Source organism: Panthera onca, chromosome C2, assembly GCF_046562875.1.
Source record: "Panthera onca isolate mPanOnc1 chromosome C2, mPanOnc1 haplotype 2, whole genome shotgun sequence".
NCBI classification, from domain to species: domain Eukaryota; kingdom Metazoa; phylum Chordata; class Mammalia; order Carnivora; family Felidae; genus Panthera; species Panthera onca.
The window spans coordinates 42635657-42660691 of NC_138347.1; the positions used below are offsets into that span (position 1 = coordinate 42635657).

The 25035-nt window shown below is 36.7% G+C and overlaps 1 protein-coding gene across 3 annotated transcripts in view; it reads left to right on the forward strand.

The window, feature by feature from the left end:
- NSUN3 (NOP2/Sun RNA methyltransferase 3) overlaps positions 1-25035 on the forward strand; it is a 60930-nt gene that overhangs the window by 22921 nt on the left and 12974 nt on the right. For 2 of the 3 annotated variants that reach the window (XM_078452916.2, XM_060640208.3), the window contains exons 4-5: positions 4711-4865; positions 5591-5712. In XM_078452916.2, the coding sequence (XP_078309042.1) occupies positions 4711-4865; positions 5591-5712 (277 nt within the window). Of the gene's footprint in view, positions 1-4710; positions 4866-5590; positions 5713-8872; positions 9041-25035 lie in introns of all 3 variants that reach the window. The other variant, XR_009612394.2, reaches the window with a different exon arrangement.

Consider the following 25035-nt stretch of genomic DNA (forward strand, 5'->3'; position numbering starts at 1 on the left):
TTAGTACTCCAGCTTTGTTTCCCTGGTAACTGGACATATTGTCACTATGTTTCCAGGCAACATTGCTCATGATAAAAAAGGCCCTGAAAGGTAAAATCCATGTGCACTTGGAGAAAGAATAAATAAGCCCAGAGATCTCATGGGGATGCCCTGACTGGGCCTTCCTGAGTACACTGATTCTTGTAACTTGGTGTGTCCCTCATGGGGATCCTGGAAGCTGTGCCTATAGAGTTGTTAGAGGAGATCTTGTCTCCTATGGGACATGAAGCTTTTAAGCCAGGACAGCTCCTACACCTGCCCAGTGTGAATCTTATCATCTTGCACCTAAATTACCAACTGTGAGGATTGCCCAAGGTCTTCCATGAAAGAGGAGTGTCTCACCCTGCCCTCTTGGCAAGCTGTGATTCCTGTGGGATGAGGCCAGACATGGCCTGCATGAATGTTGAGCTGAGTCAGACCTGAAAATCTAGTCTGAATAGACTGCCTTGAATAAGACCAAAAAACCTAGAAATTATAAAAGTGGTATGATTGACTATTAAAAATTGTGAAACTTATCTTAGAATTAAGATACTACAAATAAATTCAGAATGCAATTTAGGAAAGATTTGCAGATCACATGGCAGATAGAGAGTTAGTATCTATACTATGAAAATATCTCTTACCTAGTAGAAAAAAATACAAATAGTGGAACAGGAAAAAAAAAAAAGGACAAAGAATAAGAATAATCATTGACAGAAAAGCAAAACCAAATGGCAAATGGAAAATTAAAAGATAATTGTGTTATAGATCAAGGATTATACTACGACATCCCATCTCGTGTTATACTACAACACCACTTTGATAATAACACTTCTTGTGGGAGTTTGCTGGAAGGACCGGGTAATATTTACTAAAAGTAAAAAATTACCCTGCCCTAACCTATCCATTTCTCTGGAACTGTCTCATAATAATAAAATCATATTATAATAGGATAACTGTATAAAGATGTTTACTGTGTTTATTAGTGACAGCGATGTGAATGCCCAATGATTGGTAATGGATGAATAAAGGATGGTGTCTCCATCTCATGTACTATTTAGCAGCCTTTAACAATTACTTATATTTCTACCTGTTGACTTGGTATTGTTTCTTTTAAAGTGTTGGCATAGTATATGTGAAAAATGAGGCTTATATTGGGTTGATAATTTAAGTTCCTTTTGATGGGCAGCTGGTGGAGAGGGTAGATGAAAAATGAGATGCAACAACTCGAGGATAATATATAATTCCACTTATATAAGTTTTATATGAGTATACACATAAAGCAATGTGGTGTGATTATCAAAATGTTAAATGGTTACCTGAAGACAATTGGTTTGAGGTAATTTTTGATGTTCTTTGTGCTTTTGTGCATTTAAAAATATGCCTGTAAAGGTGCCTAAGTGGCTCAGTCAGTTTAGCCTCTGACTCTTGATTTCAGCTCAGGTCATGATCTCATGGTTTGGTTCATGAGTTTGAGCCCCATGTCAGGCTCTGTGCTGATGGTGTGGAGCCTGCTTAGGATTCTCTCCCTCTCTCTCTGCCCCTCCCCTGCACTTACACATTCTCTCGCTCATTGTAAATAAATAAATAAACTTTAAAACATATGCTTGTATTTATAGATTATATATTTATATATATCATATAACTTCTATGATATATATAAATATATACAAACATGTAAAATAGCTGTTGGTGAAGATGTGGAGAAAGGGGAAACCTTTTGTACTGTTGATGGGAATTCAAACTGGTACAGCCACTCAAAAACAGCATGGAGGTTTCTCAAAAAATTAAAAACAGAACTACCCTACGACCCAGCAATTGCACTACTTGGTATTTATCCAGAGGATACAGGAGTGCTGATTTGAAGGGCCACATGCACCCCAATGTTTATAGCAGTGCTATCAACAATAGCCAAATTACAGAAAGAGCCCAAGTGTCCCATTGACTGATGAATGGATAAAGAAGATGTATATATACACAATGGAATAGTACTCAGTGATTGAAAAAAATGAGATACTGCCATTTTCAATAACATGCGTGGAACTAGAGTGTGTTATGCTAAGCGAAATAAGTCAGAGAAAGACAAATGTATGATTTCGCTCATGGGGAACTTAACAGACACAGCAGAAGAAAATAATGCTCCTGAAACTAATACTACACTCTATGTTAACTAACTTGAATTTAAATAAATTTTTAAGTGATTAAATTAATTTTAAGAAAATGTGTACTTAGGGGTGCCTGGGGTCACTCAGTTGGTTAAGCCTACAACTTAGCTTAGGTCATGGTTTCATGGTTCATGAATTTGAGCCCCATGTTGGACTCTGTGCTGACAGCTCAGAGCCTGAGGCCTTCAGGTTCTGTGTGGCTCTCTCTCTCTCTCTCTCTGTGCCTCTCTCTCTGCCTGCCTCTGCCCCACTTGTGTGCATGTGCTCTCTCTCTCAAAAATAAAGAAACATTAAAAAGATATGTACATATATATTTAAATAAAGGAAAGACAAATCACTATTTCACTAGGGAATAAACCATTTATAGGTGCCTTCTATAGTGAGAAGCAGTATATAGCATGATGCTTAAGAGGAGGTGCTTAACGATAGGTAGGGCTCTGGAACTGTCTGGATTTCTGGTTCTGAACTTAGGCAAATTACTTAACCTCTCATGGTCTAAGTTTCCTCATTAGTAAAATATAAATAACAATAAAAGTACCATGGGGAGCCTGGATGGCTCAGTCCTTGGGCATTAGACTTTGGCCCAGGTCATGATCTCATGGTTCATGAGTTCAAGTTCCATGTCAGGCTTTGTGCTGACAGCTCAGAGCCTGGAGCCTGCTTCGGATTCTGTGTCTATATCTCTGTCCCTCCCCTGCTCATGCTTGCTTTCTCTCTCTCTCCTCCTCAAAAATAAATTAAAAAAAAATTTTTTTTTAGTTTTAAAAAAAGTACCTACCTCAGGTTTGTGAGGATTAAATGTGACCCTACATGTAAAGTTTTTGTTTTTGATTTTTTTTTTAATGTTTATTTATTTAGGGGGAAAGAGCATGTGAGCTGGGGCGGAGCAGAGAGAGAAAGAGAGAATCCCAAGCAGGCTCCACGCTGTCAGCGTGAAGCCAGATGTGGGGTTTGATCCCACGAACCTTGAGATGACCCGAGCTGTAATGAAGAGTTGGATGCTTGACTAACTGAGACACCCAGGCCCACCCCCTGACATGTAAAGTTTTTAGAGCAAGGCCTAGCGCTTGATAAGGACTCAAGAATTGTTAATAATCATAAACAGTTGTTACTACTACTTTTGCAATCCTATGCTAGAAATACTACTAAAGTATCACGTTTTAAACTGAACAGGTTTTTAAGGCAGCCAGTGTAGAGGAGATAAAATTTTGCTGAGACTGACATAAAACAGGTTAGTATAAGTAAAGCATATAAATTTTGTTTAATAGAATTGTACATGTATATGGGAGTTGCCACAAGAAAACAAAGATCCAAAAAAGTGGCCAAGTCTAAGTGCTTATATTACTAGGTTGAACATAAAGTGCCAGTTGTGGAAAAGTAACCTATGTGGGGGAGAAGACAGGAAGAATTTTTAACAAGGTCTATTTGTGCAGATTTCTCTGTACCCTAACTCCTCATTTCTTGATGATCAGAATATTTCTTTCCTTCTGGTATAGGGAGAGTGTCTGTCATGTGAGAGTTCATCTCCGGCTTTCAGGAAGAAAAAGGAAGGCAGAGATGCTCTTTGTGCATCTGCTGTTATTCAGGTGCCTTTAACTCAAAATAATCAACAGGGCAAAGCGGCATGTTTTAGAGATGCATGTTCTGAATCCCTTCACTAGGTATAATATCCATTTGACACAAAAGGAAACTGAGACTCTTAAAGAAAGCTAAGAAACTTCCCCAGAGTCTTATAGCTCATAACTTGAGCCCATGATTTCCCATAGAGCCATGTGTCTTTTCCCATATACCATATACTTTCTTTTACTTAATATGTTCTTTCCTGGAAGGAGAAAGAAGAAAGAAAAGGGGAAGGGACAGGAGGGGAGGAGAGGTAGAAAGGGAAGGGAAAGGAAGAGAAGGAGGAAAGGAAAAGAAGGAAAGGAAAGGGGAGAAGGAAGGAAGGAAAGAAAGGAAAACTGGGGTGCCTGGGTGGCTCGGTTGGTTAAGCGTCCAACTTTGGCTCAGGTCATCATCTCAGGGTTGATGGATTCGAGCCCCATCTTGGGCTTGGTGCTGATGGCTCGGAGCCTGGAACCTGCTTCAGATTCTGTGTCTCCCTCTCTCTGCTCCTCCCCGACTCACTCCTCTGTCTGTCTGTCTGTCTCTCTCTCTCTCAAAAGTAAACAAAAAAAAAAAAAAAGGAAAAGAAAGATCATACACCAAATATATCATTTGCTCTTTAGAGCTTTAGGGGAGAACTGTGTTTGAGGTATTGGTTGCATAGCATATCTTTAGGAATCCATAATTAAATTTGAATGAGTGTGTGGTCAGAGCTGATGGGCTGTGTAAGGCATGACTATTATAAATTTGTGTGTGTGTGTGTGTGTGTGTATTGCTATTTTTTAAACATAATCATAATATTTATCTCTGCGCCCTATTTCTGCATGATTATGATGAATTTCTTTCTGAAATTTATTTGGTCAAAAGTGGAAATTTAACAGTTCTATTGCATTCAGTTTAAAACTTTTTAATCCTTTATATTTAGGTTATCTTCACTGTAATGAACATGATAGTCTGAGATTGAGGTGGCTGAGGCAGACATTAGAATCATTCATCCCGCAGCCTTTGGTAAATGTAATTAAAGTGTCTGAATTGGATGGCAGAGAAATGGGAGATGCCCAGCCTGAAATGTTTGACAAGGTACTGTTATTACATTGTGACAAACTGATGGACTCCCAATGATACCGCTGTTATGCTGCTTTGTTGTTGTTGTTTTCCATCTGCTTCCAGACATAGCCTGATACAATTTCTCAGTACTCTGGGAAATTTTGATAAAGTGAACAAGGAAGCAGTTTTATTTGGTGGTCAGCATGGTTCAAAGGAAGCAGTAACATTGGGATTGGGGATTATTGAATGTTTTTCATTTCCAAGTGCCTCAAAGATACTCAGGAAAAGATCAGATGTTATTTGGGTCAGTGTACAAACATGTGCACTGTATTGCTTTAATTTGGTAATATTTCATATCAGTGTATGACAGTTGAAGAAAAAGAGAACATTTCAATAAACCAGAATTGAAATATTAGTTCTTAAGAGTAAATGCTGAGAATTCAGAAATATAGTTATGTCTGTTTAAAATGAGTAACTTCTGTAAAAATTTTTGCTGTAGTTGTCAAGAGTATGAAATGTGATTATATGTTAGTAGACTTTTAGTTCTCCTGTTACCTCCCCACCCCCCCACCCCCCGCCCCAGAAAAACAAACCCTGGAAGTGTAAAGTATTACTGAAGAAAGGTCATGAAGAATTTAGCATGATATATTTTTGGCTTTAAAAGAAATGACTTTATTTATTAGCTATTTTTTTTATCACATTTTACATAGCTTCTCCATGTACTACGTATTTGCATCATATATCCTTTTTTTCTCTAGGTGTTAGTTGATGCTCCGTGTTCAAATGATCGAAATTGGTTGTTCTCTTCTGATTCTCAGAAGGCAGCCTGGAGGATAAGCCAAAGGAGCAATTTGCCTGTTCTGCAGATAGAACTCTTAAGGTGAGGGCTATTAATACAAAAGTTTATTCCGGCTTTTAATGTAATTTAAATAGGCATGACAAATCATGACACAGAGAAGTCCCCAAATGGAGGGTTTCCTGTGTAGGTGTTGGTAATTATTCCTCCAAAGGCTGTATCCAGAAAATTCTTAACCTTTTTCCTTTCAGCTCTCCTGCTCTAAGGACTCACTACTCCTATCCACTCAATGAAATTTGGTATTGCTGTGTATTGTCATTTAAAATTGTTTGCATATCTGGGCCGTCTCAGATCTAGGGTTTGGCACCCTATTCTTTCTTCAGGACCTGAACAGCACCCCCATAATAGTAGCTTTGGACCAGGTTGTATTTTGTTGGTAATGGACACATTGTTCTGGATGAGTCAGCCTCCTAGGAAGTTGTAGTTTATTGTTTGCACTTATCTACCCTTTAAGAGTTTTCTAGAAGCATGCGACCACCAAGAGATACTTGGCTTTCCTCTAAAAAGAGACACTGTGGGACATACTGTCCTGGTTTTAAAAGAGATTTCTACTTATACTCCACTCTCAAGCAATTCCTGTTGTTTAATGCTGAACAAAAATTCTCTGAAATATTTAAAATATGGTTAAATGATGCATTATCACCTATTATCTCTTACATGTGGAATGAGAATGATTAACATTTTGTATGCACTGCTGACAATGTGGTTTGCTTCCAACTTCTGACTGATACACAACAATGAATACATGCCATTATCTAAGTATTACAGTCAACTAATATGTAGTCTTGTTCTTGTACTGGATTAAGTATCAGCTCATTATGGCTATTCTGGTTAGCACCCATTAGAGGGTTCTTGTAGACGTTACTCATCTGGCATTTAAACTGTTCATATGATTCCAGTGTCAGCCTTTCATCTACTAAATCCTAAGATATTTTGAGAATTTTATATCACTTTTCCCCTTCTACGTCTTGGGTTATTAGCTTTGGCATGTTGATCTGGCTTCTTGGTTAATTATTCCAGCTACTCTGGGCCTTGCTATTATTATAACTTATGCCTTGTAATAGACAATAAGTGTTATGATGGCTTGTTACCATTGTGACCTCTAATTTTTTTTAAAGTGTGATTAAGCAACCAGGCTTCCTGAGAATATCATTGTTCTTTCTCTCATGAAAAAGCCTCCCTATACTTCTTTTTCTTCCTGTTCATTATTAAGCTTTTTGTGTTTTATATTCCGTCGATTGCTTTTCCTCCCATTTTGTCTCAATTCATGGTAATCTATTTTCTGTTCCCTTTATTCTTCCAAATATATGCTTGTTAAAAATACTAAAGATCCATTAAATGGATAAATAGATATTTTTCGATTTTAATTTTACTTGATCTCTTGATAGCGTTTAAAATATATATTTTATTATACAACTATTAAATGCAAACATTTTCATTGTAAACAAACTCAGATAATAAAAATGAAGCAAAAAGCCCCCTTGGATGTAGACCCAGCCAAATACCAGCTTTGTTCACTGAGTTAATTGTTGGACTTAAGTTTGGGGCACACTCTTCCAAACTTGTTCTATAGCTCATTTTACAATTACATGTTCATAGAGAAATACATTAAAAAATAACTGCTATCGTTGTGTATATATTGATCTGAAACTTGCTTTTTTGTACTTAATTTTTCTTAGTTTTTTTTTTTCCTTGTAGATTTACTTTGTTCTTTTCAACTTTTGTGAAATATTAAATAGCGTCAGTCTATCCTATGCTATTTAATCTTCTAATTTTGGATGTTTACATTATTCTTTTTTTTTCTTTTTACTTTTTAAAAATGTTTATTTTTGAGAGTGAGAGAGAGAGAGAGACAGACAGAGGGTGAGCAGGGGACGGGCAGAGAGAGAGAGAGACACACACAGAATCTGAAGCAGGCTCCAGGCTCCAAGCTGTCAGCACAGTCTCATGTGAGATCATTATGTTATATATAACATCATATAGCATTACAGTCGTCATCATGAAGGTCCTGCATTTATATAAACCTCACATAAGCACCTTCTTATGCCTTAACAACGAAGTCTCTTCCTTAGCGCCCCTCCCCTCCCCCATTGTCTTAGTCTCCAAAAGGAGTGGCTTTGGCGCTACATCATTTTAGTAGCATATCGAACAGGTGCAAAACTGACCTCTCAATCACTACAGGTGTAGATTTTCATGTAATCACATGGGGAGCACCATCATACCAGCTGTCTCGTATTCTTTTCCTTGAACAGCTACTCTGCACTTCCTGTCCCTGATGCTTGGTCTGTGTGAGAGTTTTCAGAGCCACTTAGACTAGTTGAAACTTTGGGTCCCTTTGCTGTATGATTATGATGATACCAGGGAAAGCGTGGGATGCCCAAGCTCTAGGCACAGAAAGCAGTTCTAGTTCCCTGACATCTACAAGTCTGGGAGTTAAAAAGATAAAGGAAAAAATGATAACTCTAGCCACAATTTCTCTTGTATCACCTGCCCCTGACTCCAGAAAATGAAATATGTGTGTGGGTGTGTACACACATATATAGTAATTTTCTCATAGCTCTATCACCATACCACATATAAAGAAGTTTCCTACTTTCTTCGAAATCTTTTTCACCTAGTTATTGCCTTACCTCCCTTTAACAAAAGGTATTCCTTTTATTCCACAATAAGAAATAAAAGGCTTCAAATGCAAACATATGCAAGAGAGTAAATATATTGATGTGTGAATTTTAGTCAAAAGTATAAAGGATTGATAGTAGATCCTTATTTACATTTGCAAAGAGCAATTAGAAGGCAAGCAAGCAAATATTGCCTGGCCTGATATTGTGGACAGAAGATGGCACTCAGGAGGGAGAAAACAAGAGGATAATTGAGAGGCAAATAAGGAAAACTTTTTGTACTGTTTTTTTGAAGACTAGACTTGTATTTGCATTTGTCAGCTGACAGGTTATGGTACACAAAGATACTTTATGTTCTCTATGGCTGTATATTCATTTACGTTATCAGAAATCATTCATATTTATATTAAATAGGCCATCTACACACTGTTTGCAGTTGTAGCTTTTGAAAACACAATACTCTGTAGCCAAATATTAATCTTACATGTTTTTATGAATGTGATACCTAAATTAAAATTGGTACTTTTTAAAAGTTTATTTATTTATTTATTTATTTATTTCAAAAGAGACAGAGAGAGTGAGCAGGGGAGGGGCAGAGAAAGAGGGAGAGATCCCAAGACGGCTCTGCACTGTCAGCGTGGAGCGGGAAGCGGGGCTTGAACTCACGAACCACCACGAGATCATGATCTGAGCTGAAACCAAGAGCTGGATGCTTAACCTACTGAGCAACGCAGGTGCCCCTAAAATTGATATTTTTTTAATAGAAGTTTCTTGATTTACACTTTTTTAAAAGACTAATATTAGTAGATATGTAAGTCTTTTTTAAAAAATTCTTTTAAAGATTATGCATATAATCATGAAAACACTGATCAAACCTGATTTTTCCTTTTAGCATGAAAAGCTTATTAGAGGGCATAATGATGACAGGAGATAGATACCAGAGCATATGGCTTCATTGTACACTTATTGAGGACCCTTTGATTTATCCATACAGAAATGGAAAAATTAGACTCTTCTATTTAATTTACAATACAGGAAGATAAAACTGTATACAACTCTCTTACACATCTGTCCCCAAACCATTTTCAGAAGATGAGAATGTAGGACAATGATATAAGGAATAATTGAACATAAGACATTTTTATTAATTGAATACCATTTGAAAGTGTATCTTTATTATCATTTCTCAAAATAATTTCTGAGAGCAGTCATTTCTGTTACAAACTGTGTACATACATAATCAGGTTCTCTTGCCTCATTTTTATTTAAATGTATTAGGATAAACAGCATGAGAAAATATGCTGAAAATGATATACATGTTGTCTCTAGAAAGTGCCATGGTGTTTGTGCAAGAGAAGTTTACATGATTTTTAGGTGGGAAAGCACGAACTGAAGAGTATGATTTATAACAAAAATATTGGTATGTTATTGCAGTAATGTATCATGTCATCTATTTACCCAGAGAAAATCAATCACATTTAAAATACTGACCCCTTCTGGTTCTCTTTTCTCACTACTTGACAAGTAAAATCCAATTTGTGAACTCATTGAAAAAGGAAGCTTAGATTATTCGGTAACATTTTGAAAATTTGTATAAATCATCCAGATAACTATCCTTAAAAAGTGGTACTCTGACAGCAAGAATTGTGTTTTAAAAGAAACATTAAAAAAATAAAAATCACCAACAATTCCTCTGTCATGCTCTTGAGCTGAGATAAGGGATACCTGGTGACTGTGAAGCCTGAGTCTTCATCATTCATCAACACAGTGACTAAAACGTTGATATATTCATGTTGGAAAAATAATCTTTGGACATACAGGTCTATTAGAATGGGAGATTTCCACCAGTGTTTCAGTTATGTATATATTTTCTTCTTAAAGGTCAACTAATTCAGTTAGCTTTGCATACTATCATGATATGCTTAGTCATATGTTTGGAATCCAGAAAACACAAGCAAACCCTTAATACCCCTACGGCTACTATTGCTACTGCTAATACTTCTCTTACTCCCCTACCTCCTCCTTTTTCTTCTTTTTCTCAAGTTAGATGGCAGGAGTCAGAGATTCTCAGATTAAAAATCTGTTATTTGTTTGAGGCACCTGGGTGGCTCAGTCAGTTGAACGTCCGACTTTGGCTAAGGTCATGATCTCACGGTTCATGGGTTTGAGTGCCCTGCATTGGGCTCTGCGCTGATAGCTCAGAGCCTGGAGTCTGCTTTGGATTCTGTGTCTCTCTCTCTCTGCCCCTCCCCTGCTCACACTCTGTCTCTTCCTTTTTCAATAATAAACATTAAAAAAATTTTTTTAAATCTGTAATTTGCACAAAGTACACACTTCTTTTTATTAAGATTGTACAGATCAAAATATTCCACATTAAATACAATTGTAAAAGGTTGAAGAGACATCCAAAGTTTGTAGCTATTGTATTTTCAACACTAAAAATGTCTCAAGTATAGATTGACAATATGAAATACAATCTTGAGTGTTATGCTAAGTGAAATAAGTCATACAGAGAAAGACAGATACCATATGTTTTCACTCTTATGTGGATCCTGAGAAACTTAACAGAAGACCATGGGGGAGGGGAAGGGAAAAACAAGTTAGAGAGGGAGGGAGCCAAATCATAAGAGACTCTTAAAAACTGAGAATGAACTGAGGGTTGATGGGGGAGGGGGGTGGGAGGGAGGGGAAAGTGGGTGATGGGCATTGAGGAGGACACCTGTTGGGATGAGCACTTGGTGTTGTATGGAACATGATAAATTTCATATTAAAAAAAAAAGAAATACAATCTTGAAAATAAGATTTTATCAGCATTTATTAATTTATCCAACATTTATTAAGTACTTTATATCAAAACTTTGCTAGGCATTGCAGATACTAAAATATATATGAAATGCTCCTTGTTCTCAAGGTCCTCAGGGCAATTGTTTTAAAATGTGGCAAGAATGTGGTAGTAGAATAGAGTACAAAGGGAACAAGAGGAGGGACACCCAACTTTGGTCATGTTAAGGATGGAGTATGGGTGTAACAAAGCAAATTTTACAAAGTAAGCAACAGATAAATATTTAAACTGAAGAGGTTTATTCTAATAACCTTTCCTAACATGGAAGTAGTATAGTCTCATAAAACATTTGAAATATACAAAGAAATATAAAGCAGAAAATAAGCCACCCATTGAAACTTACACCGACTTAACTTCTTTGACTGCATATAGTATTTATAATAGAAATCAGAATAGAATTCAGTATCTTTGTCTATTTAATTTATTATGATCATGTTAATTATTATTTTTAAGAATTTGAGAGAGCGAGCATGTGCGTGTGCACAGGAGGGGCAGAGAGAGAGACAGAGAGAGAATCCCAAGCAGGCTCCATGCCATAAGCACAGAACCTGATGCCGGGCTGGATCTCATGAACTGTGCGATCATAACCTGAGCCAAAACCAGGAGTCAGATGCTCAACCGACTGAGCCACCCAAGTGCCCCATGAACATGTTAATTAGTAAATAGTCTTTGAAAATATACTTTTGAGATGACTGCATATTAAATCCCTCATTCATTCATTCATTCATTCAGGTAGTTAGGAGTATCAAAGACTTTCTTATGATAGGATATCATAAATGCAAGAAATAGGTATAGGTACAAAACATCCTAGTGGAGGGGCGCCTGGGTGGTTCAGTTGGTAAAGCGTCCGGCTCAGGTCGTGATCCTGTGGTTCGTGGGTTTCAGCCCCATGTAGGGCTCTGTGCTGACAGCATAGAGCCTGAGGCCCACTTTGAGTTCGTTCTGTCTCTCTCTCTCTCTCAAAAACAAGTAAACGTTAAAAAAGAAATCCTAGTGGAGATTAAAACATCAGCCTTTTCAGTGATCCAGGAAGAGCTTGATAACTCTCTGGGAAAGGAGTTAGCAGCTGGGCTGTGATCCATTTCTCTTGATTTCTATGGAGGCACTCCCATGGAAAGAAAGAAGGCAAGTGACCCAGTTAAACATGTTGATAACTGACCTCCTTGGTGAATAGACTAATGAATTTTGCTGTCAGGAGAACTCCTACTTATGTCATTTTTTGAGCAGAATATCCCTGATTAGGATTGTGGTAAACACAGCCTAGAATCTGTAGATTTGTGAGGCACAGCTTTCTGGAGAACGTCATTCAAGCTTTTCAACTCCTTAAGATATATTAGAAATATGACATCTCCCCCATTGTGTGAACTTACCTGTGAACTTTGCTTAGAGAACTCATCTCTTATCTGAGCTAGAAAACATTCTGAGCTAGAAGCTCTGTTTGAGCTATTCTGAGCTATAAGCAAGACTGAGGTAGCCACTTTGGATGTCCCTGCCTCTTTTGTGCTCTTTGATTACTTGTGTACTTGAAACTATTAATATATCTTGATAGTAGGTAGGTTCATGAGAATCTGATTTGACAATCCAGTCCTTTGTATTAGCTCACCCTAAACCCCAACCCGGTGCCTCTGGTGAAACCTCTTATTCCAGTCCCACATCTAACTCTTAGAATTCATTCAATTAATCAGCAAACACTTAAAAAGTAAAACCCCTTCCCCTTTATATCCTGTGCAGTGAAACATGATTAAAAAGATGAAAGGGGAGGACTTGTGCCAGAGGTTAGTCAGGTCCAAGAGAACAAGAAAGTTTGTGATGTTCCATGAATAGTGATTTTTCCATTTTGGCTCCATCACTAGTAAAAATAGTAACAGTGGATACCATTCATTGACTACATTAGCTACTTCTCCTCCTTGTTTGCAGAGGCTCAAGTAAGTAGGTGGAGAGTCTTGCATTGTTTACTCCAACAAAATGCCTACCCCTGCCTTGTAGGTGGAGGAGGAAGAATCTCCTCTGTCTTCATACAAACATGTGGCAAGGATGGTGACAGTTCTCCCCTAACCATATATTCTTTCTAGAAGTATTTATTGAGTTCCTTTTATGTTCTGGGCACCAGTGGTAAAACAGGGCAGATTCAAATTTTGTTTGAATTGGCTGCTATTATTTTGTAGGTAATTAACCATCCATTAGTTCTGATTTAGGAGTTTCATGTCTTCTACCAACATCCCTGTAACTGGCATGCTACCTGTGTAACTTGCAAGAAGGATGAACATCAGTCCCTTCACAATTTTGTGGCACAAATATCTCCTCCCATATTGTGGCATGGTGGCTCACCCTTTCACTCTTCTTGGTGTTTTGGTTCTTTTATTTTTGTTTTACAAGAAGAGTTTATTGCTTTTTGTATATAATTTATTATATCTATGTCTTCTTTTAGGATTAATGCTTTTTTGTGTGCCCTATTTTAAGAAGTCTTTTCCAAACCTCAGATAATTTCTTGTGTTATTTTCTGGAAGCTTTATTTTTTAACTTTTACACTTAGGTCTATAATCCACCTCAGCTGATTTTTGCTTAGTAGTGGGAGGTAGGAATCTTATTTTCTTTTCTTCCGTCTTTTCCTTCTCCATTCTTCATTTTTTTTTTTTTAACTTTGTGCATGGATACTTAATTGTCCCAACAGCACTTATTGAAAAGTCTGTCCATTTGCCAGGAGTCTGTAGTGCTACTTCTTTTGTAAATCAGATGTCCACATTAACATCAGTCTGATTTCTGTTCTATTCAATTGCTTTATTTATAGACCCAACAGCTAATGCTACACTGACTTAATTACCATGGCATTAATATCATAATATGTAGACACAGATATTCCCTTGTTATTTCATTCTGTTTTGTTAAGAGTATCCTGACCATTTTCAGTTCTTTGCATCTTTATATACATTTTAGAATCAGCTTTTCAAGTTTCATGAAAAACTTGGAGGGATTTTGATTGGAATTACATTAAGTCTACCAATTCAGACAGTTTTGACATTTTCCTGCTATTTCACGATATTGAGAAATTTATTAAGTCTAAAAATTTATAGATTCTTTTGGATTTTCAACAAAAACCCTCATGATTCTATAATATGTAGAAATATATATAGGTGATTTTTTTTCTGGATTCTGTGTGATATTTTGCTTAGGATTTTTTCCATGTGTGTTCATAAGTGAAACTGGCCTATAATTTTTCATTTTTGAAATATTCTTAGAGTTTGGAATTAAGGTTATAGTAGCTTCATAAAATGAATTGAAGAGTAGGTTCTCATTTATATTCTCTGGAACAGTTTATGGCAAGTTGCAAGTATTTTTTCCCCCTGAATATTTGATAGAAATTGCCGTGGAAGCCATGATGGGCCTGGAATTCTGTGGGAAAATTTTTGACCATTGATTTAGTTTCTTTAAAGGTTACAGGACTCTTAAGTTTTCTCTCTCTCTTTTTTTTAATCAGTTTTATGAGAGTTTGTTGTTAAGTAATTTTCCATTTTATCCAAGTCAACAAACTTACTGATATAAAATTGTATACAGTATCTCCTTATTATCTTCTTAGTGTCTTCAGGATTTAAAATGTTCTCTTTTATTTTTGTTAATCAGTCTTGCCTGAGGTTTGTCAAGTTTTATGTCTTTTCAGGATCTAGTATTTAAATTTGTTCATCTTTTTTTTTTAATATTTGTGAGAGAGAGAGCACACAGGTGAGTGGGGAGGGACACAGAGAGAGGGAGACAGAGAATCTGAAGCAGGCTCTGTGCTGTCAGTGCACAGTCTGACTACCTGACGTGGGGCTTCAACCCATGAACCTGTGAAATTATGACCTGAGCCAAAGGCAGACGCTCAACCAACTGAACCACCCAGACACCCCTGTTGATCTTCTTTTACTGTGAGTTTGTTTCCAGTTTCCAAACATATGGGTATTTTTTGGCTATCTTATTATTTTTTAATTTTTATTGTGATCAGAGAACATGCTATATCAGCCTGTTGTTTTCCTCTAAACAATTATTTACAATAGTGGCTTTTAACCTTTGCTCTATAAAGACATAGGGATTCTGTAGCACTGTTGTAGGAGCCATCTTGAGGGGAGGGAGAGGGATGACTTATACTAACTAGATCCAACTAGAGGCGTATCTTCATCTGGTTAAACTTGTAGGTTGTCATTTGAAGAAAGTTTCTTTTTACTAAAGAAAAAAAAAAGTTTGAAAAAACTTTAAAAGACCACTTAAATCTGTAAGAAGCAATCTGTCTTCATTTATAAGCATGTTTGCCATGGGCCAAAATTTAGTCAATTCTGGTGGTTTTCTTCAAAGCTTTTCATTAGTTCTTTTTCTTTGTATGAGTGAAGAGACAATATTTGATAGTAGATTAAAGACCCTACATAAAAGTTAGGCAGACCTAATGTGGTCTGTTGTCACTCTTCCTAACTTAAACAACACAAAACTGGCTTCCTTTATATTCAGTCTCAGCAGAGAGCTTTTCAAACTTAACCAACCCTCCTGTGCTCATCTTAATGAGGTAATTAACAATTGAGAAAATATACTAAAGATCTCCAAGTAGAAATGTATAAGAAATGTATTAAAACTTGTTTATAATTTATTTCAGGAGTATCTAGCATCTTTTATCACACCACTCTACCACATATAAAAATACTATATAAAAAATATTCATTCTTCAAGGTAAAAAGTTCTGCCAGTGGAGAGGAGATAATTATCAGCATTATTTTTGTTTCTTAGGTTGATAAAGGAATAGCTGCTGGGTATGGCATCTCTGAAAATAGCAAGCTTGGTCATGTTTCTCTATCTTGAATTTGCAGAACTTCTTTGATAATAAACAGTTTGATATCTAGAAATTTGATTACTTACTGTGAGCATAGTGAAGGGTACCCTCAAGGCTTGTAAAATAATACTTTTAAAACTGATGATAGCACTAGGTAACTATCAACCCAGAAATATCTGTGTTTTAGATGCTTAAAGTACCTGAAACTTAATTTTGAATCTGCATTTATTTGATAGATTGTACATGAGCTTCAACTTTTCACCTTAATGTTTTCTTTGGTCATAGTACATAATAGTGGTATTTGCTTTCTTAGACTGCTATTTGCCAGCAGAAATAGTAAACTGATACAAACAGTGGAAATGATGAGAAACAGGCCATGGAAAAATGAAAGAAATAAGGAACAAAAATAGAAAAATTCTAAAGGAATACGAGAAGCCAACAATGTAACATGGGAAAAAAATATGGGATGATAAGGAAAAATAAATGAAATGGAAATATCCTGAAATACTCAGAGGAAAAAATGATACAAAAAATAGAGGAATTAAACTTTTAGGATTGTGGGGGGGACAGAAAAGGAACAACTTAAACATAAAAGCTTTGTGAGCTCCTAACAGTTGGCTAAAGTTGTGGTTTTATTATTTGTTAAATTACCTTGTAGTAATTAAAATATTTAGTATATCAAATTAGGCTAATAATTTTTTTAAGACTAGATTTACTTTCTTCCTTTTAAATCCAATTGTCTGCCCCCCACACTAACTTTCTCTGTTAAATTTCCCTTATGTGTCCAGAAAGACAGCGTCAGGGATAACCTTCATTTTTAAGTATGTCTTAATGGTATTTTTGGTGTCTAAAAGGGTTCTGGTATTAATTCCAATGTGGTAGTTGGGGGGGGGGGAAGTTCTCACCCACACCACTAAGGAATTCTCTGTGATATCAGCTAGGTGTCCTACAGTTTAACTCAGTCTGACACTCTCTACCTGCGGTGTCACATCCCACAGGTTCAGTCCCACAAGGCTGCCCCCACCCACATTTCAGATGCCACTTACAGGTCCAGGTTTGTCACCCTGCTTTTAAACAATGGGCTATAAATCACAGGTTCCCATGACCCCCTTGTTGGTTCCGTTTGCTAGAGCAGCTTATGGAACTCAGAGAATACCAATTCTATTAAAGAAGACAGAATTAGTAGATACTGGTAATATTAGAGATATCTTCTAAAGATAGAAGATAGATATTGGTAATATTTTATTACCAATTCTATTAAAGAAAATGATAAAGGATACAGATGGACATCCAGATGGAAGAGATGCAGAATGTAAGGTATATGGGAAAGAGCAAGAGCTTCCATGCACTCTCTGCGCATGTCGTTCTCTCCCAGCTTCTCTACATGTTCACCAACCCAGAAGCTCTCTGACCTAAACTGCTGGGTTTTTATGGAGCCTTTATTATGTAGGCATGGTTGTTGATTAAATTGTTGGCCATTGGCAGTTGTTAAATCTTCAGCTCATCATCCTTCCCTAGGGATTCTAGGGTGAGGCTGAAAGTTCCAATCCCCTGGTCATATGACTGGTTTCCCTGGAAACCAGTAGCCTTCTTTAGCTGAGGTCCAAAGTCATCTCATTAGTGTAACAAAAGAAACCTTTGTTACAATCACTCTTAGGAAATTTCAAGGTTTTAGGAGCTCTGTGTCAGAAAAAGGAATGAAGACCAAGATCACAAGATCTTATTATATATTATATATCACAACATCACAATACCACTTATCTCAGTTTTAAAGTAGTGGCCATGGTTTTCCCTATGGAAAGTCAAGTTCATTTACTAAAATTTACCAAACTATTCCATTCAATCAGAATTGAGACCACAATTGTTATGTAGCAACCTTCCTTAATAGATTATTTTACTTTTTTTAGGAGTTTATCTACCCCTGTTAGCAAGGGAAAAAACCTTCCATTTTTATAAATATCTCATTTTTATAAATTACCTGTTGGCAAAAGCTTTACTATTTTTTTTCCAAATAAAGCCTCTGGCCTCTAACATTTCCATCTGTTCTACAACATGAGAGTTGTAGTTTGCTTGAGCTGTTTGTTCCCTATTCAGAATTTTTGAGTATTAGTTGCAATGAAGCATATTTCTTTTGTTTTACACTGAAAAGTTCTCTGCCTGACCTACCTCTTAATTGAGGTGGCATTCATTCATTCATTCATTTATTTAATGAATATATTTTGAGGACATACTTTCCAGTTGTGCTATACATGAAAAAAGCAACAATGCATATCATATAAACCCTGTTTTCAAGGAGCTGAAAACTTCTTGCTTGGGAAAAATAGAAGAGGAAGGAATTTCATGGGAAGTCAGTGGAAGTTTCGGAGATTATGTGAACTTTGAAATAGGTCTAGAAGGATGAATAAAAGTTTGATCGAAAGGAAACTGGACAATAATTATGTAAGCATTAGAATTTACTAAACACCTAGAAAGATGAGGCAAAGAATGAATTTTAACTCCTTTACTGACTTGATAGTTACTTACACAATACTGTCTCATTCTACAGAGACCAAGGTATTCCTGACTGACTGTTAGTTAGGGTTTGGTCAGAGAAGAATCTCTGTAAGTGAAGTAAGGGATCTTCTAGGAATAAGATCTTACTGAATCCATAGAAGCTGGTTAAACAGTCTGTAGAAGTTGTGTATAATTGTGCCTCTACTTCTGGTGTGGAACCTGAAGTTAACCAGGGCTAGTAACCAGCACACAAAGTGGGGGGGTGGGGGGGGAGTACAAAGACACACTAGAACCCAGAAGGACAGAGTAGCCACGTTTTTCTAGCACCAGAACCTTCATAGGTCTCTTATCACCTCTAATCATCTGTTTATAATGATATGGGTGATCTGCAGACTAGCACATGCATTTCATTATGAAACTGCACAGGAACATGGTCTAGAATTCAGGGAAGCTGAAGGAAGAACCCATAATTGCTGGAGGAGCTACCCCCTACCCCACCTACAAGTTGAGCCAGTGGATCTGTAACATGTGCATACACGAGGCTGTATGTGCGTTCAAGGAATTTTGACAGTTACATAGGCATGTGTAACCCACAACCTTATCAAGATATAGAATATTTCCATTGCCCAGAAAGATCCCTGGTGCTTCTTCAGAATCCATTTGCTCCAGTCACCAAAGGCAAACGTTGTTCTGACATCTCTTACTGTAGATTAGCTTTGCCTGTTCTCAAACTATATAAAATGTAATCAAACAGCATGTATTCTTTATTATCTGGAATTTTTCTCTCAGCATGTTTTTGATATTTATTCATGTTGTGTATATCAGAAGTATGTTCCATTTTATTGGATGAGGTGTGAAAGAAACATCTTTGTTTTTGGACTAAATCCCACTGTCCGAATAAGAACATTTGCTCAGAAGTGCTAGAGCGAGACTTGAGGCCACTGTCTTATCTCTGCAAGAGCTGCCTCTTCAGGAATACCTTTTGATCACTGCTTTACTTTGGGGCATGGAATCTGTCGACTCTTTCAACCCTAGCAAGGCCCAAATTATCGAATTTCTTTGTTGATTTAGATTATAACCCATGGGCAGAGAGCCTTCCTTAGGAGAGCTGTATTCCTTCCAGCGCTCCTTCCAAATTACTGCGATCTTTTCAGAGCTTTCTTTCATTAACCTAGAGTAACATTTTGAGATTTTGTTCTAGTCACCCTAGAGTTCTATAAGCTTTGTTTAGCATATGGTCTGTCTTCCAAGATATGATAAACAATGATTTTATTAAATGTTTTTCTATGGCATAATAAGGGTTACTGGCTGTATTATTCTGGGTTCTCCAGAGAAACATAGGATGTGTGTATATATACAGAGAGGAGTTTTTTTTAAGGAATTGGCTCACATGATTATGGAGGCTTGCAAGTTCAAACTCTGCAGGATGAGTCAGCAGACTGGAGATCTAAAGAAAAGTTGATGTTGTGGTTCAAGTTTGAATGCTACCACCTGGTAGAATTCCTTCCTGCTCAAGAGAGGTGTCAGTCTTCTGTTCAGGCCTTCTGTGACTGGTTGAGGTCTGACCTCATCATGGAGTGCATTCTGCATTACTCAAAGACCACCAATTTAATGTTGATTTTACCCCCAAATACCCAGAAATACCCAGAATAATGTTTAACCACATACCTAGGCACAATGGCGTAGTCAAGTTCACATATAAAATTAATAGTCACTGGCTTTCCAGCCGGTAGTATTGTTTGAACATGCCCCCTATTGCCTTCTTACTAAGCCAGTTCTACATTTTAGATTCTGCTAAAGCAAGTCCACGTTTGGTGCCAAATTCGGTATAAGATCATTTTCCGATGGAGAAAGAAATAGACAAAGGGAAAGACTCAAAATAATAGTGACTTAAGTGAGTAAAAGCCTGAGTAGGCTTCTCAGGGTTGTTCCAGCAATCAGTTGATTGCCAGAGTCCATAATCATCAGAGATCCATGCCTCATCTTTCTTCTATCTCATGCTCCAAGGTGGCTATTCCAGCTCTTGCTGTTTAATCTGCATTGCAACTAGTAGGAAGGAACAAAAGAACATACCTCACATTACTTCTACTCACATCTCCTGGGTCATACTTAGTCCTATGACTACCTTTAGTGAAAGGCAATTTAGGAAACTAGCCTTAACTGTACCTAATTAAAAATTGCATTACTACAGAAGAAAGTGAGAACTGGTATTAGGGAACAGTTAAAAGTGTTTGTCACAGTTGGAAATCCCTTGATCAGATAACAATAACATTGGGAGGCTACAAAGATTTACAAGAATACCCTTTAACAAGAAAACCAATTTGAAAGAATTTTACAGTAGTCAAGAATTAGATGCCAAAGGCCTTAACTAACTGAATAGTAGGGAGATGTGTGGTTAGATTTGCAAGATAATTTCAATGGAAAATTAGTAGAACTTGGCGATTGATTGGCTCTGGAGTGGGAAGGAAAAGAAGGTGTCAAGGGTAACACCTCGGTTAACAGCATGAACTGTAGAGCTCTATTGCCTGGATTTGAATCTTGGTTTGTGTATTTACTGAGTGGCCTTGTACAAGTTGCTTAGCTATCTTGCCTTGGTCTTCTCATCTGCAAAGTGAGAATAAGAATTCATGTCTCAAAACTTAATTGAAAGATTGAATGAGATAACATGTAGCACATCGTACTTTAGGAAGAAGGGAGCCTGGCTGGCCCAGTCGGTAGAGCATGCAACTCTTGATCTGAGTGAGGATTGTAGGTTCAAGCTCCATGTTGGGTGGAGAGATTACTTAAAAATAAAATCTTTAGGGACACCTGAGTGGCTCAGTCGGTGAAGCATCCAGCTTTTGATTTCAGCTCAGATTATGATTTCACATGGATCCAGCCCCATGTCATCGAGCTCTGCACTGACAGCCTGGAGCCTGCTTGGGATTTTCATTTTCCCTCTCTCTCTGCCCCTCCCCTGCTTTCTCTCTCTTTAAATAAATAAATAAACATTAAATTAAATTAAATTAAATTAAATTAAATTAAATTAAATTAAATTAAAAAAAATAAACCAAGGATAAAATTCTAGGGAAGACTTATATTTAATGGATAGGAAGTAGAGGAAAGGTGGATAAGGAGGCTGAAAGGGAACTTTAGACTTTTGTAGAAGGAGGAGTGAACAAAGTGTCCAGGAAACCAAAGTTGGGGAATGTTTCTTGAGGTTGAGGATGAATGACAGAATCAAATAGTATGGTAAGATCAAAGCTGAAAATGAACCTTTTAGTCTGGTTTTGTAATCATTTTATCAATAAACTTCTGAGGAAAATATTATTTTTTAATGTTTATTTTTGCGAGAGAAAGGGGGCAAAAGTGCATGTGTGCGAGCCGGGGAGGAGCAGAGGGGGAAAGAGAGATAATCCCAAGCAGGCTCTGTGCCACCAATGCAGAGCTTGATGGGGGGCTTGAAGCCACAAACCTCTAGACCATGACTTAAGCGGAAATCAAGAGTCGAATGCTGAACCAACTGTGCCACCCAGGTGCCCCAGGAAAACATATTTTTATTTAAAACTGTGTAAATAATATTTGGCTAAATTAATTTCCAGATTCTTTGGAATTTGGAGTACTTACCGAATTATTCCAAATTATTTGGAATTTTAATGGAGTGACTAACTCAGAGGTTCTAACAGTTGAGTGTAGTTTGTGAAAATTCTTTACAACTATGATTTAGATGTCAGACTGTGGCGAAGAGGTTCAAATTATGTGTCAGCATGAAGTAATTGCTTTCATTTACCTCATCATAAATTCTGTGCTATATAGCACTTGAATAGGTGAAGGTTGTATATTCTATAAAAGGAACAGGTAACCAAGAGTTGCAGGTCATAGTGCCAGACCTATTAATTCTTAGTTTCTTTTTGTTAAAAGTACCTGGAAGTATATGATTATTCCTCACTGAAGGTGAGTATTTGGGACAGTTGAGATGACAAAATGTATGCATGTGGCATGGTCTGTCTTATTGCCCTAGATTCCATACTTATTTTAGCAGTGGTAACATTTGCTTCAGGGTATATAGCAGTGGTAAGGCTTGCAGTCCTTTTCCTGGTATTAGATTAGGATAACAGTCTTTGTGCTACATTAATTAACTGTGTAACTTTGAGCAAGTCACTGAGTCTTTGTGACCCTCCATTTGATAAATTGGGCCAGAATGTTTACCCTGTGCATCTCATAAGGTTTTATTAAGACTCCATGTGTGAGGTGCTCTTTAAATTAAGTACCAAATAAACATAAGGAAACATTACTAATTAGACTGATCACTTGTCCTTCACTTGACTAACATAGGAATCAACATCTCATTTGATTCCTGGACCAAATCCATATTCCCATTGATTCAGGAATATTCTCTTTTATTCTAAAAAAAAAAAAAAAAAAAGTAAAAATTTCTTCACAGAGAAACATGTGCTGTGTGTGCAGTGTCCTCTGGAAGCATTTAACCTTTTCAGTTTTGGATTTAGTTTGTCATTTGAGTAGTAAGATACAAAGACTGCCAGTAGTATTCATACATTTCTCACAGTATTAATTATACAAATGTTTTTCTTTTCTGTACAAGTTGCTAGTAACCTTATAAAGTAGTCTTAAATAGAATCTCTGAAATATGAATTGAATATTAAATGGTTACAGGGGACCAATTTCAGGATTGATGCTCCTATGCTCATTTAAAATTTTTAAAATTAACTACAGTCTTACCTGGTTTTAAAAAAAAAATGTTTAATACTAGAGTTTCTAAGAGGAAGGGAATAAGCTTGGGAATATTGTGGCAATAAAGGAATCTTTAAGTCCATTTCACTTGATTGCTTCCCTGTATTTACATCTAAAGGGATGGTAGCTATTGCCTTGATGCTTTAATGTTGGTAGAAGGGAAGAGAGGAAAGATGAAGAATAAATATATTAATCACAGTAATGTTTAGCTGTATTCTTAATTTTTCAAAAGTACAGACATCTATGATTGCTTTACTTCTACACCAGAAATTGTTGTAAGAGGGTCAGTGACTGTCACTTCAAACATGTTACAAGGAAGATGTACAAAGATGTTGTTTATCTCCTGATAGTAAATCATGAGGAATTAATGAAAGGGGGAGAGAATCACTTTCTGCTTTGGTCAAAAGATGGCACTATTGCCGCGCTGATTATTTTCTTCTGCAGTTTGGTTCAGTCTTTTTAAATGCAGAAAACAGTTAAATTTAGTGATCTAATTAACACTGACCCTCCCAACAGAATGCCAGATTTCTAATCAAGGACCGAAAGAATAGACCAGAAAAATGGAATTTGTATTTTAAAAATGTGTTAGGTTGTTTTAGGAGCTATTCAAATAACATTCTCTGAGATTCAGAGATTTGCCTTAGGAACAACAGAACACCCTACATCATGTTTTCAATTTTGGTTAAGTTAAATAAATACCTTCAGTTTGGAACTTTGATAGCTGCCAGGGTTCCAAGACATGTTAGTTAGGGGTGTGTGTGTGTGTGTGTGTGTGTGTGTGTGTGTGTGAGTTTAGTTTTTCAAGGTCATTGAACTTATGCTTTGATTAAGGAAATAATACATTTTATTTTCAAGGTATGACAGTCAGGTAATGATTTTTTTTCCCCCACTCAGCCATTACATACTTTACTTCTTGGTAGCTGGAAGACTGTGGACCAGTCTGTAAATATAAAGGTGATCTCCCTTCTTGTGCTGGGAATGCAATGTCCCCTCATCTTATTTCTTTTTTTTTAATGTTATTTTATTTAAAAATATTTTAATGTTTATTTATTTTTGAGAGACAGAGCACAAGCAGGGGTGGGGCAGAGAGAGAGAGAGAGAGAGAGACAGAATCTGAAGCAGAATCCAGGCTCTGAGCTGTCAGCACAGCCCAACACGGGGCCTGAACTCATGAACTATGAGATCATGACCTGAACTGAAGTCAGATGCTTAACTGACTGAGCCACCTAGGTGCCCCGTTCTCATCTTATGTCTAAGCCAGTACCTTACATGGCTGTTGGGGTTTAATTCTCTGTTTCTCTTTAAGCAGATCTTTCAAGGATAAAGAGATTCAGTGAAAAGCAGTGAACAAAATGACAAAATAAACTCCTGATAAAAAGGTTTTATTATTGATTGTACAAAGTGTTCTTTAAAAATACAAAAAGAAATACAAAAAATAAAATAAAAAATACAAATGTACAAATCAAAACACTTTTTTAGGGAGAAGGGGGAATCTTTGGTGTATTGAGAGAACACAAAACCAATTTTTTTTCTTACTTGATGTTAGAATAGGAAAACACTGATGGACTCTTGTATACAGACTGAAGACGTACTTATCTGATGCTTTTTAAAGTTAAGATTTTAATGGTTTACTTTTAAAAGTAATTAAATTAAGCTTTCATCAGTTAACGATGTGGCTAATTTATCATGTAGATATAGTACAGAAGATATTTATGTAACTTTGCACTGTAACTCATTTGAATCTAAAATACAAGTCTAAAACCTTAGTCAAAATCATTGAGGCCAGATGTGTTTCAGAATTCTGATTTTTTTTTGGATTTTAAAAAGGTAATGTAGTAGATATTTGGTATGTCACCCGCTGCCCCCAGTAG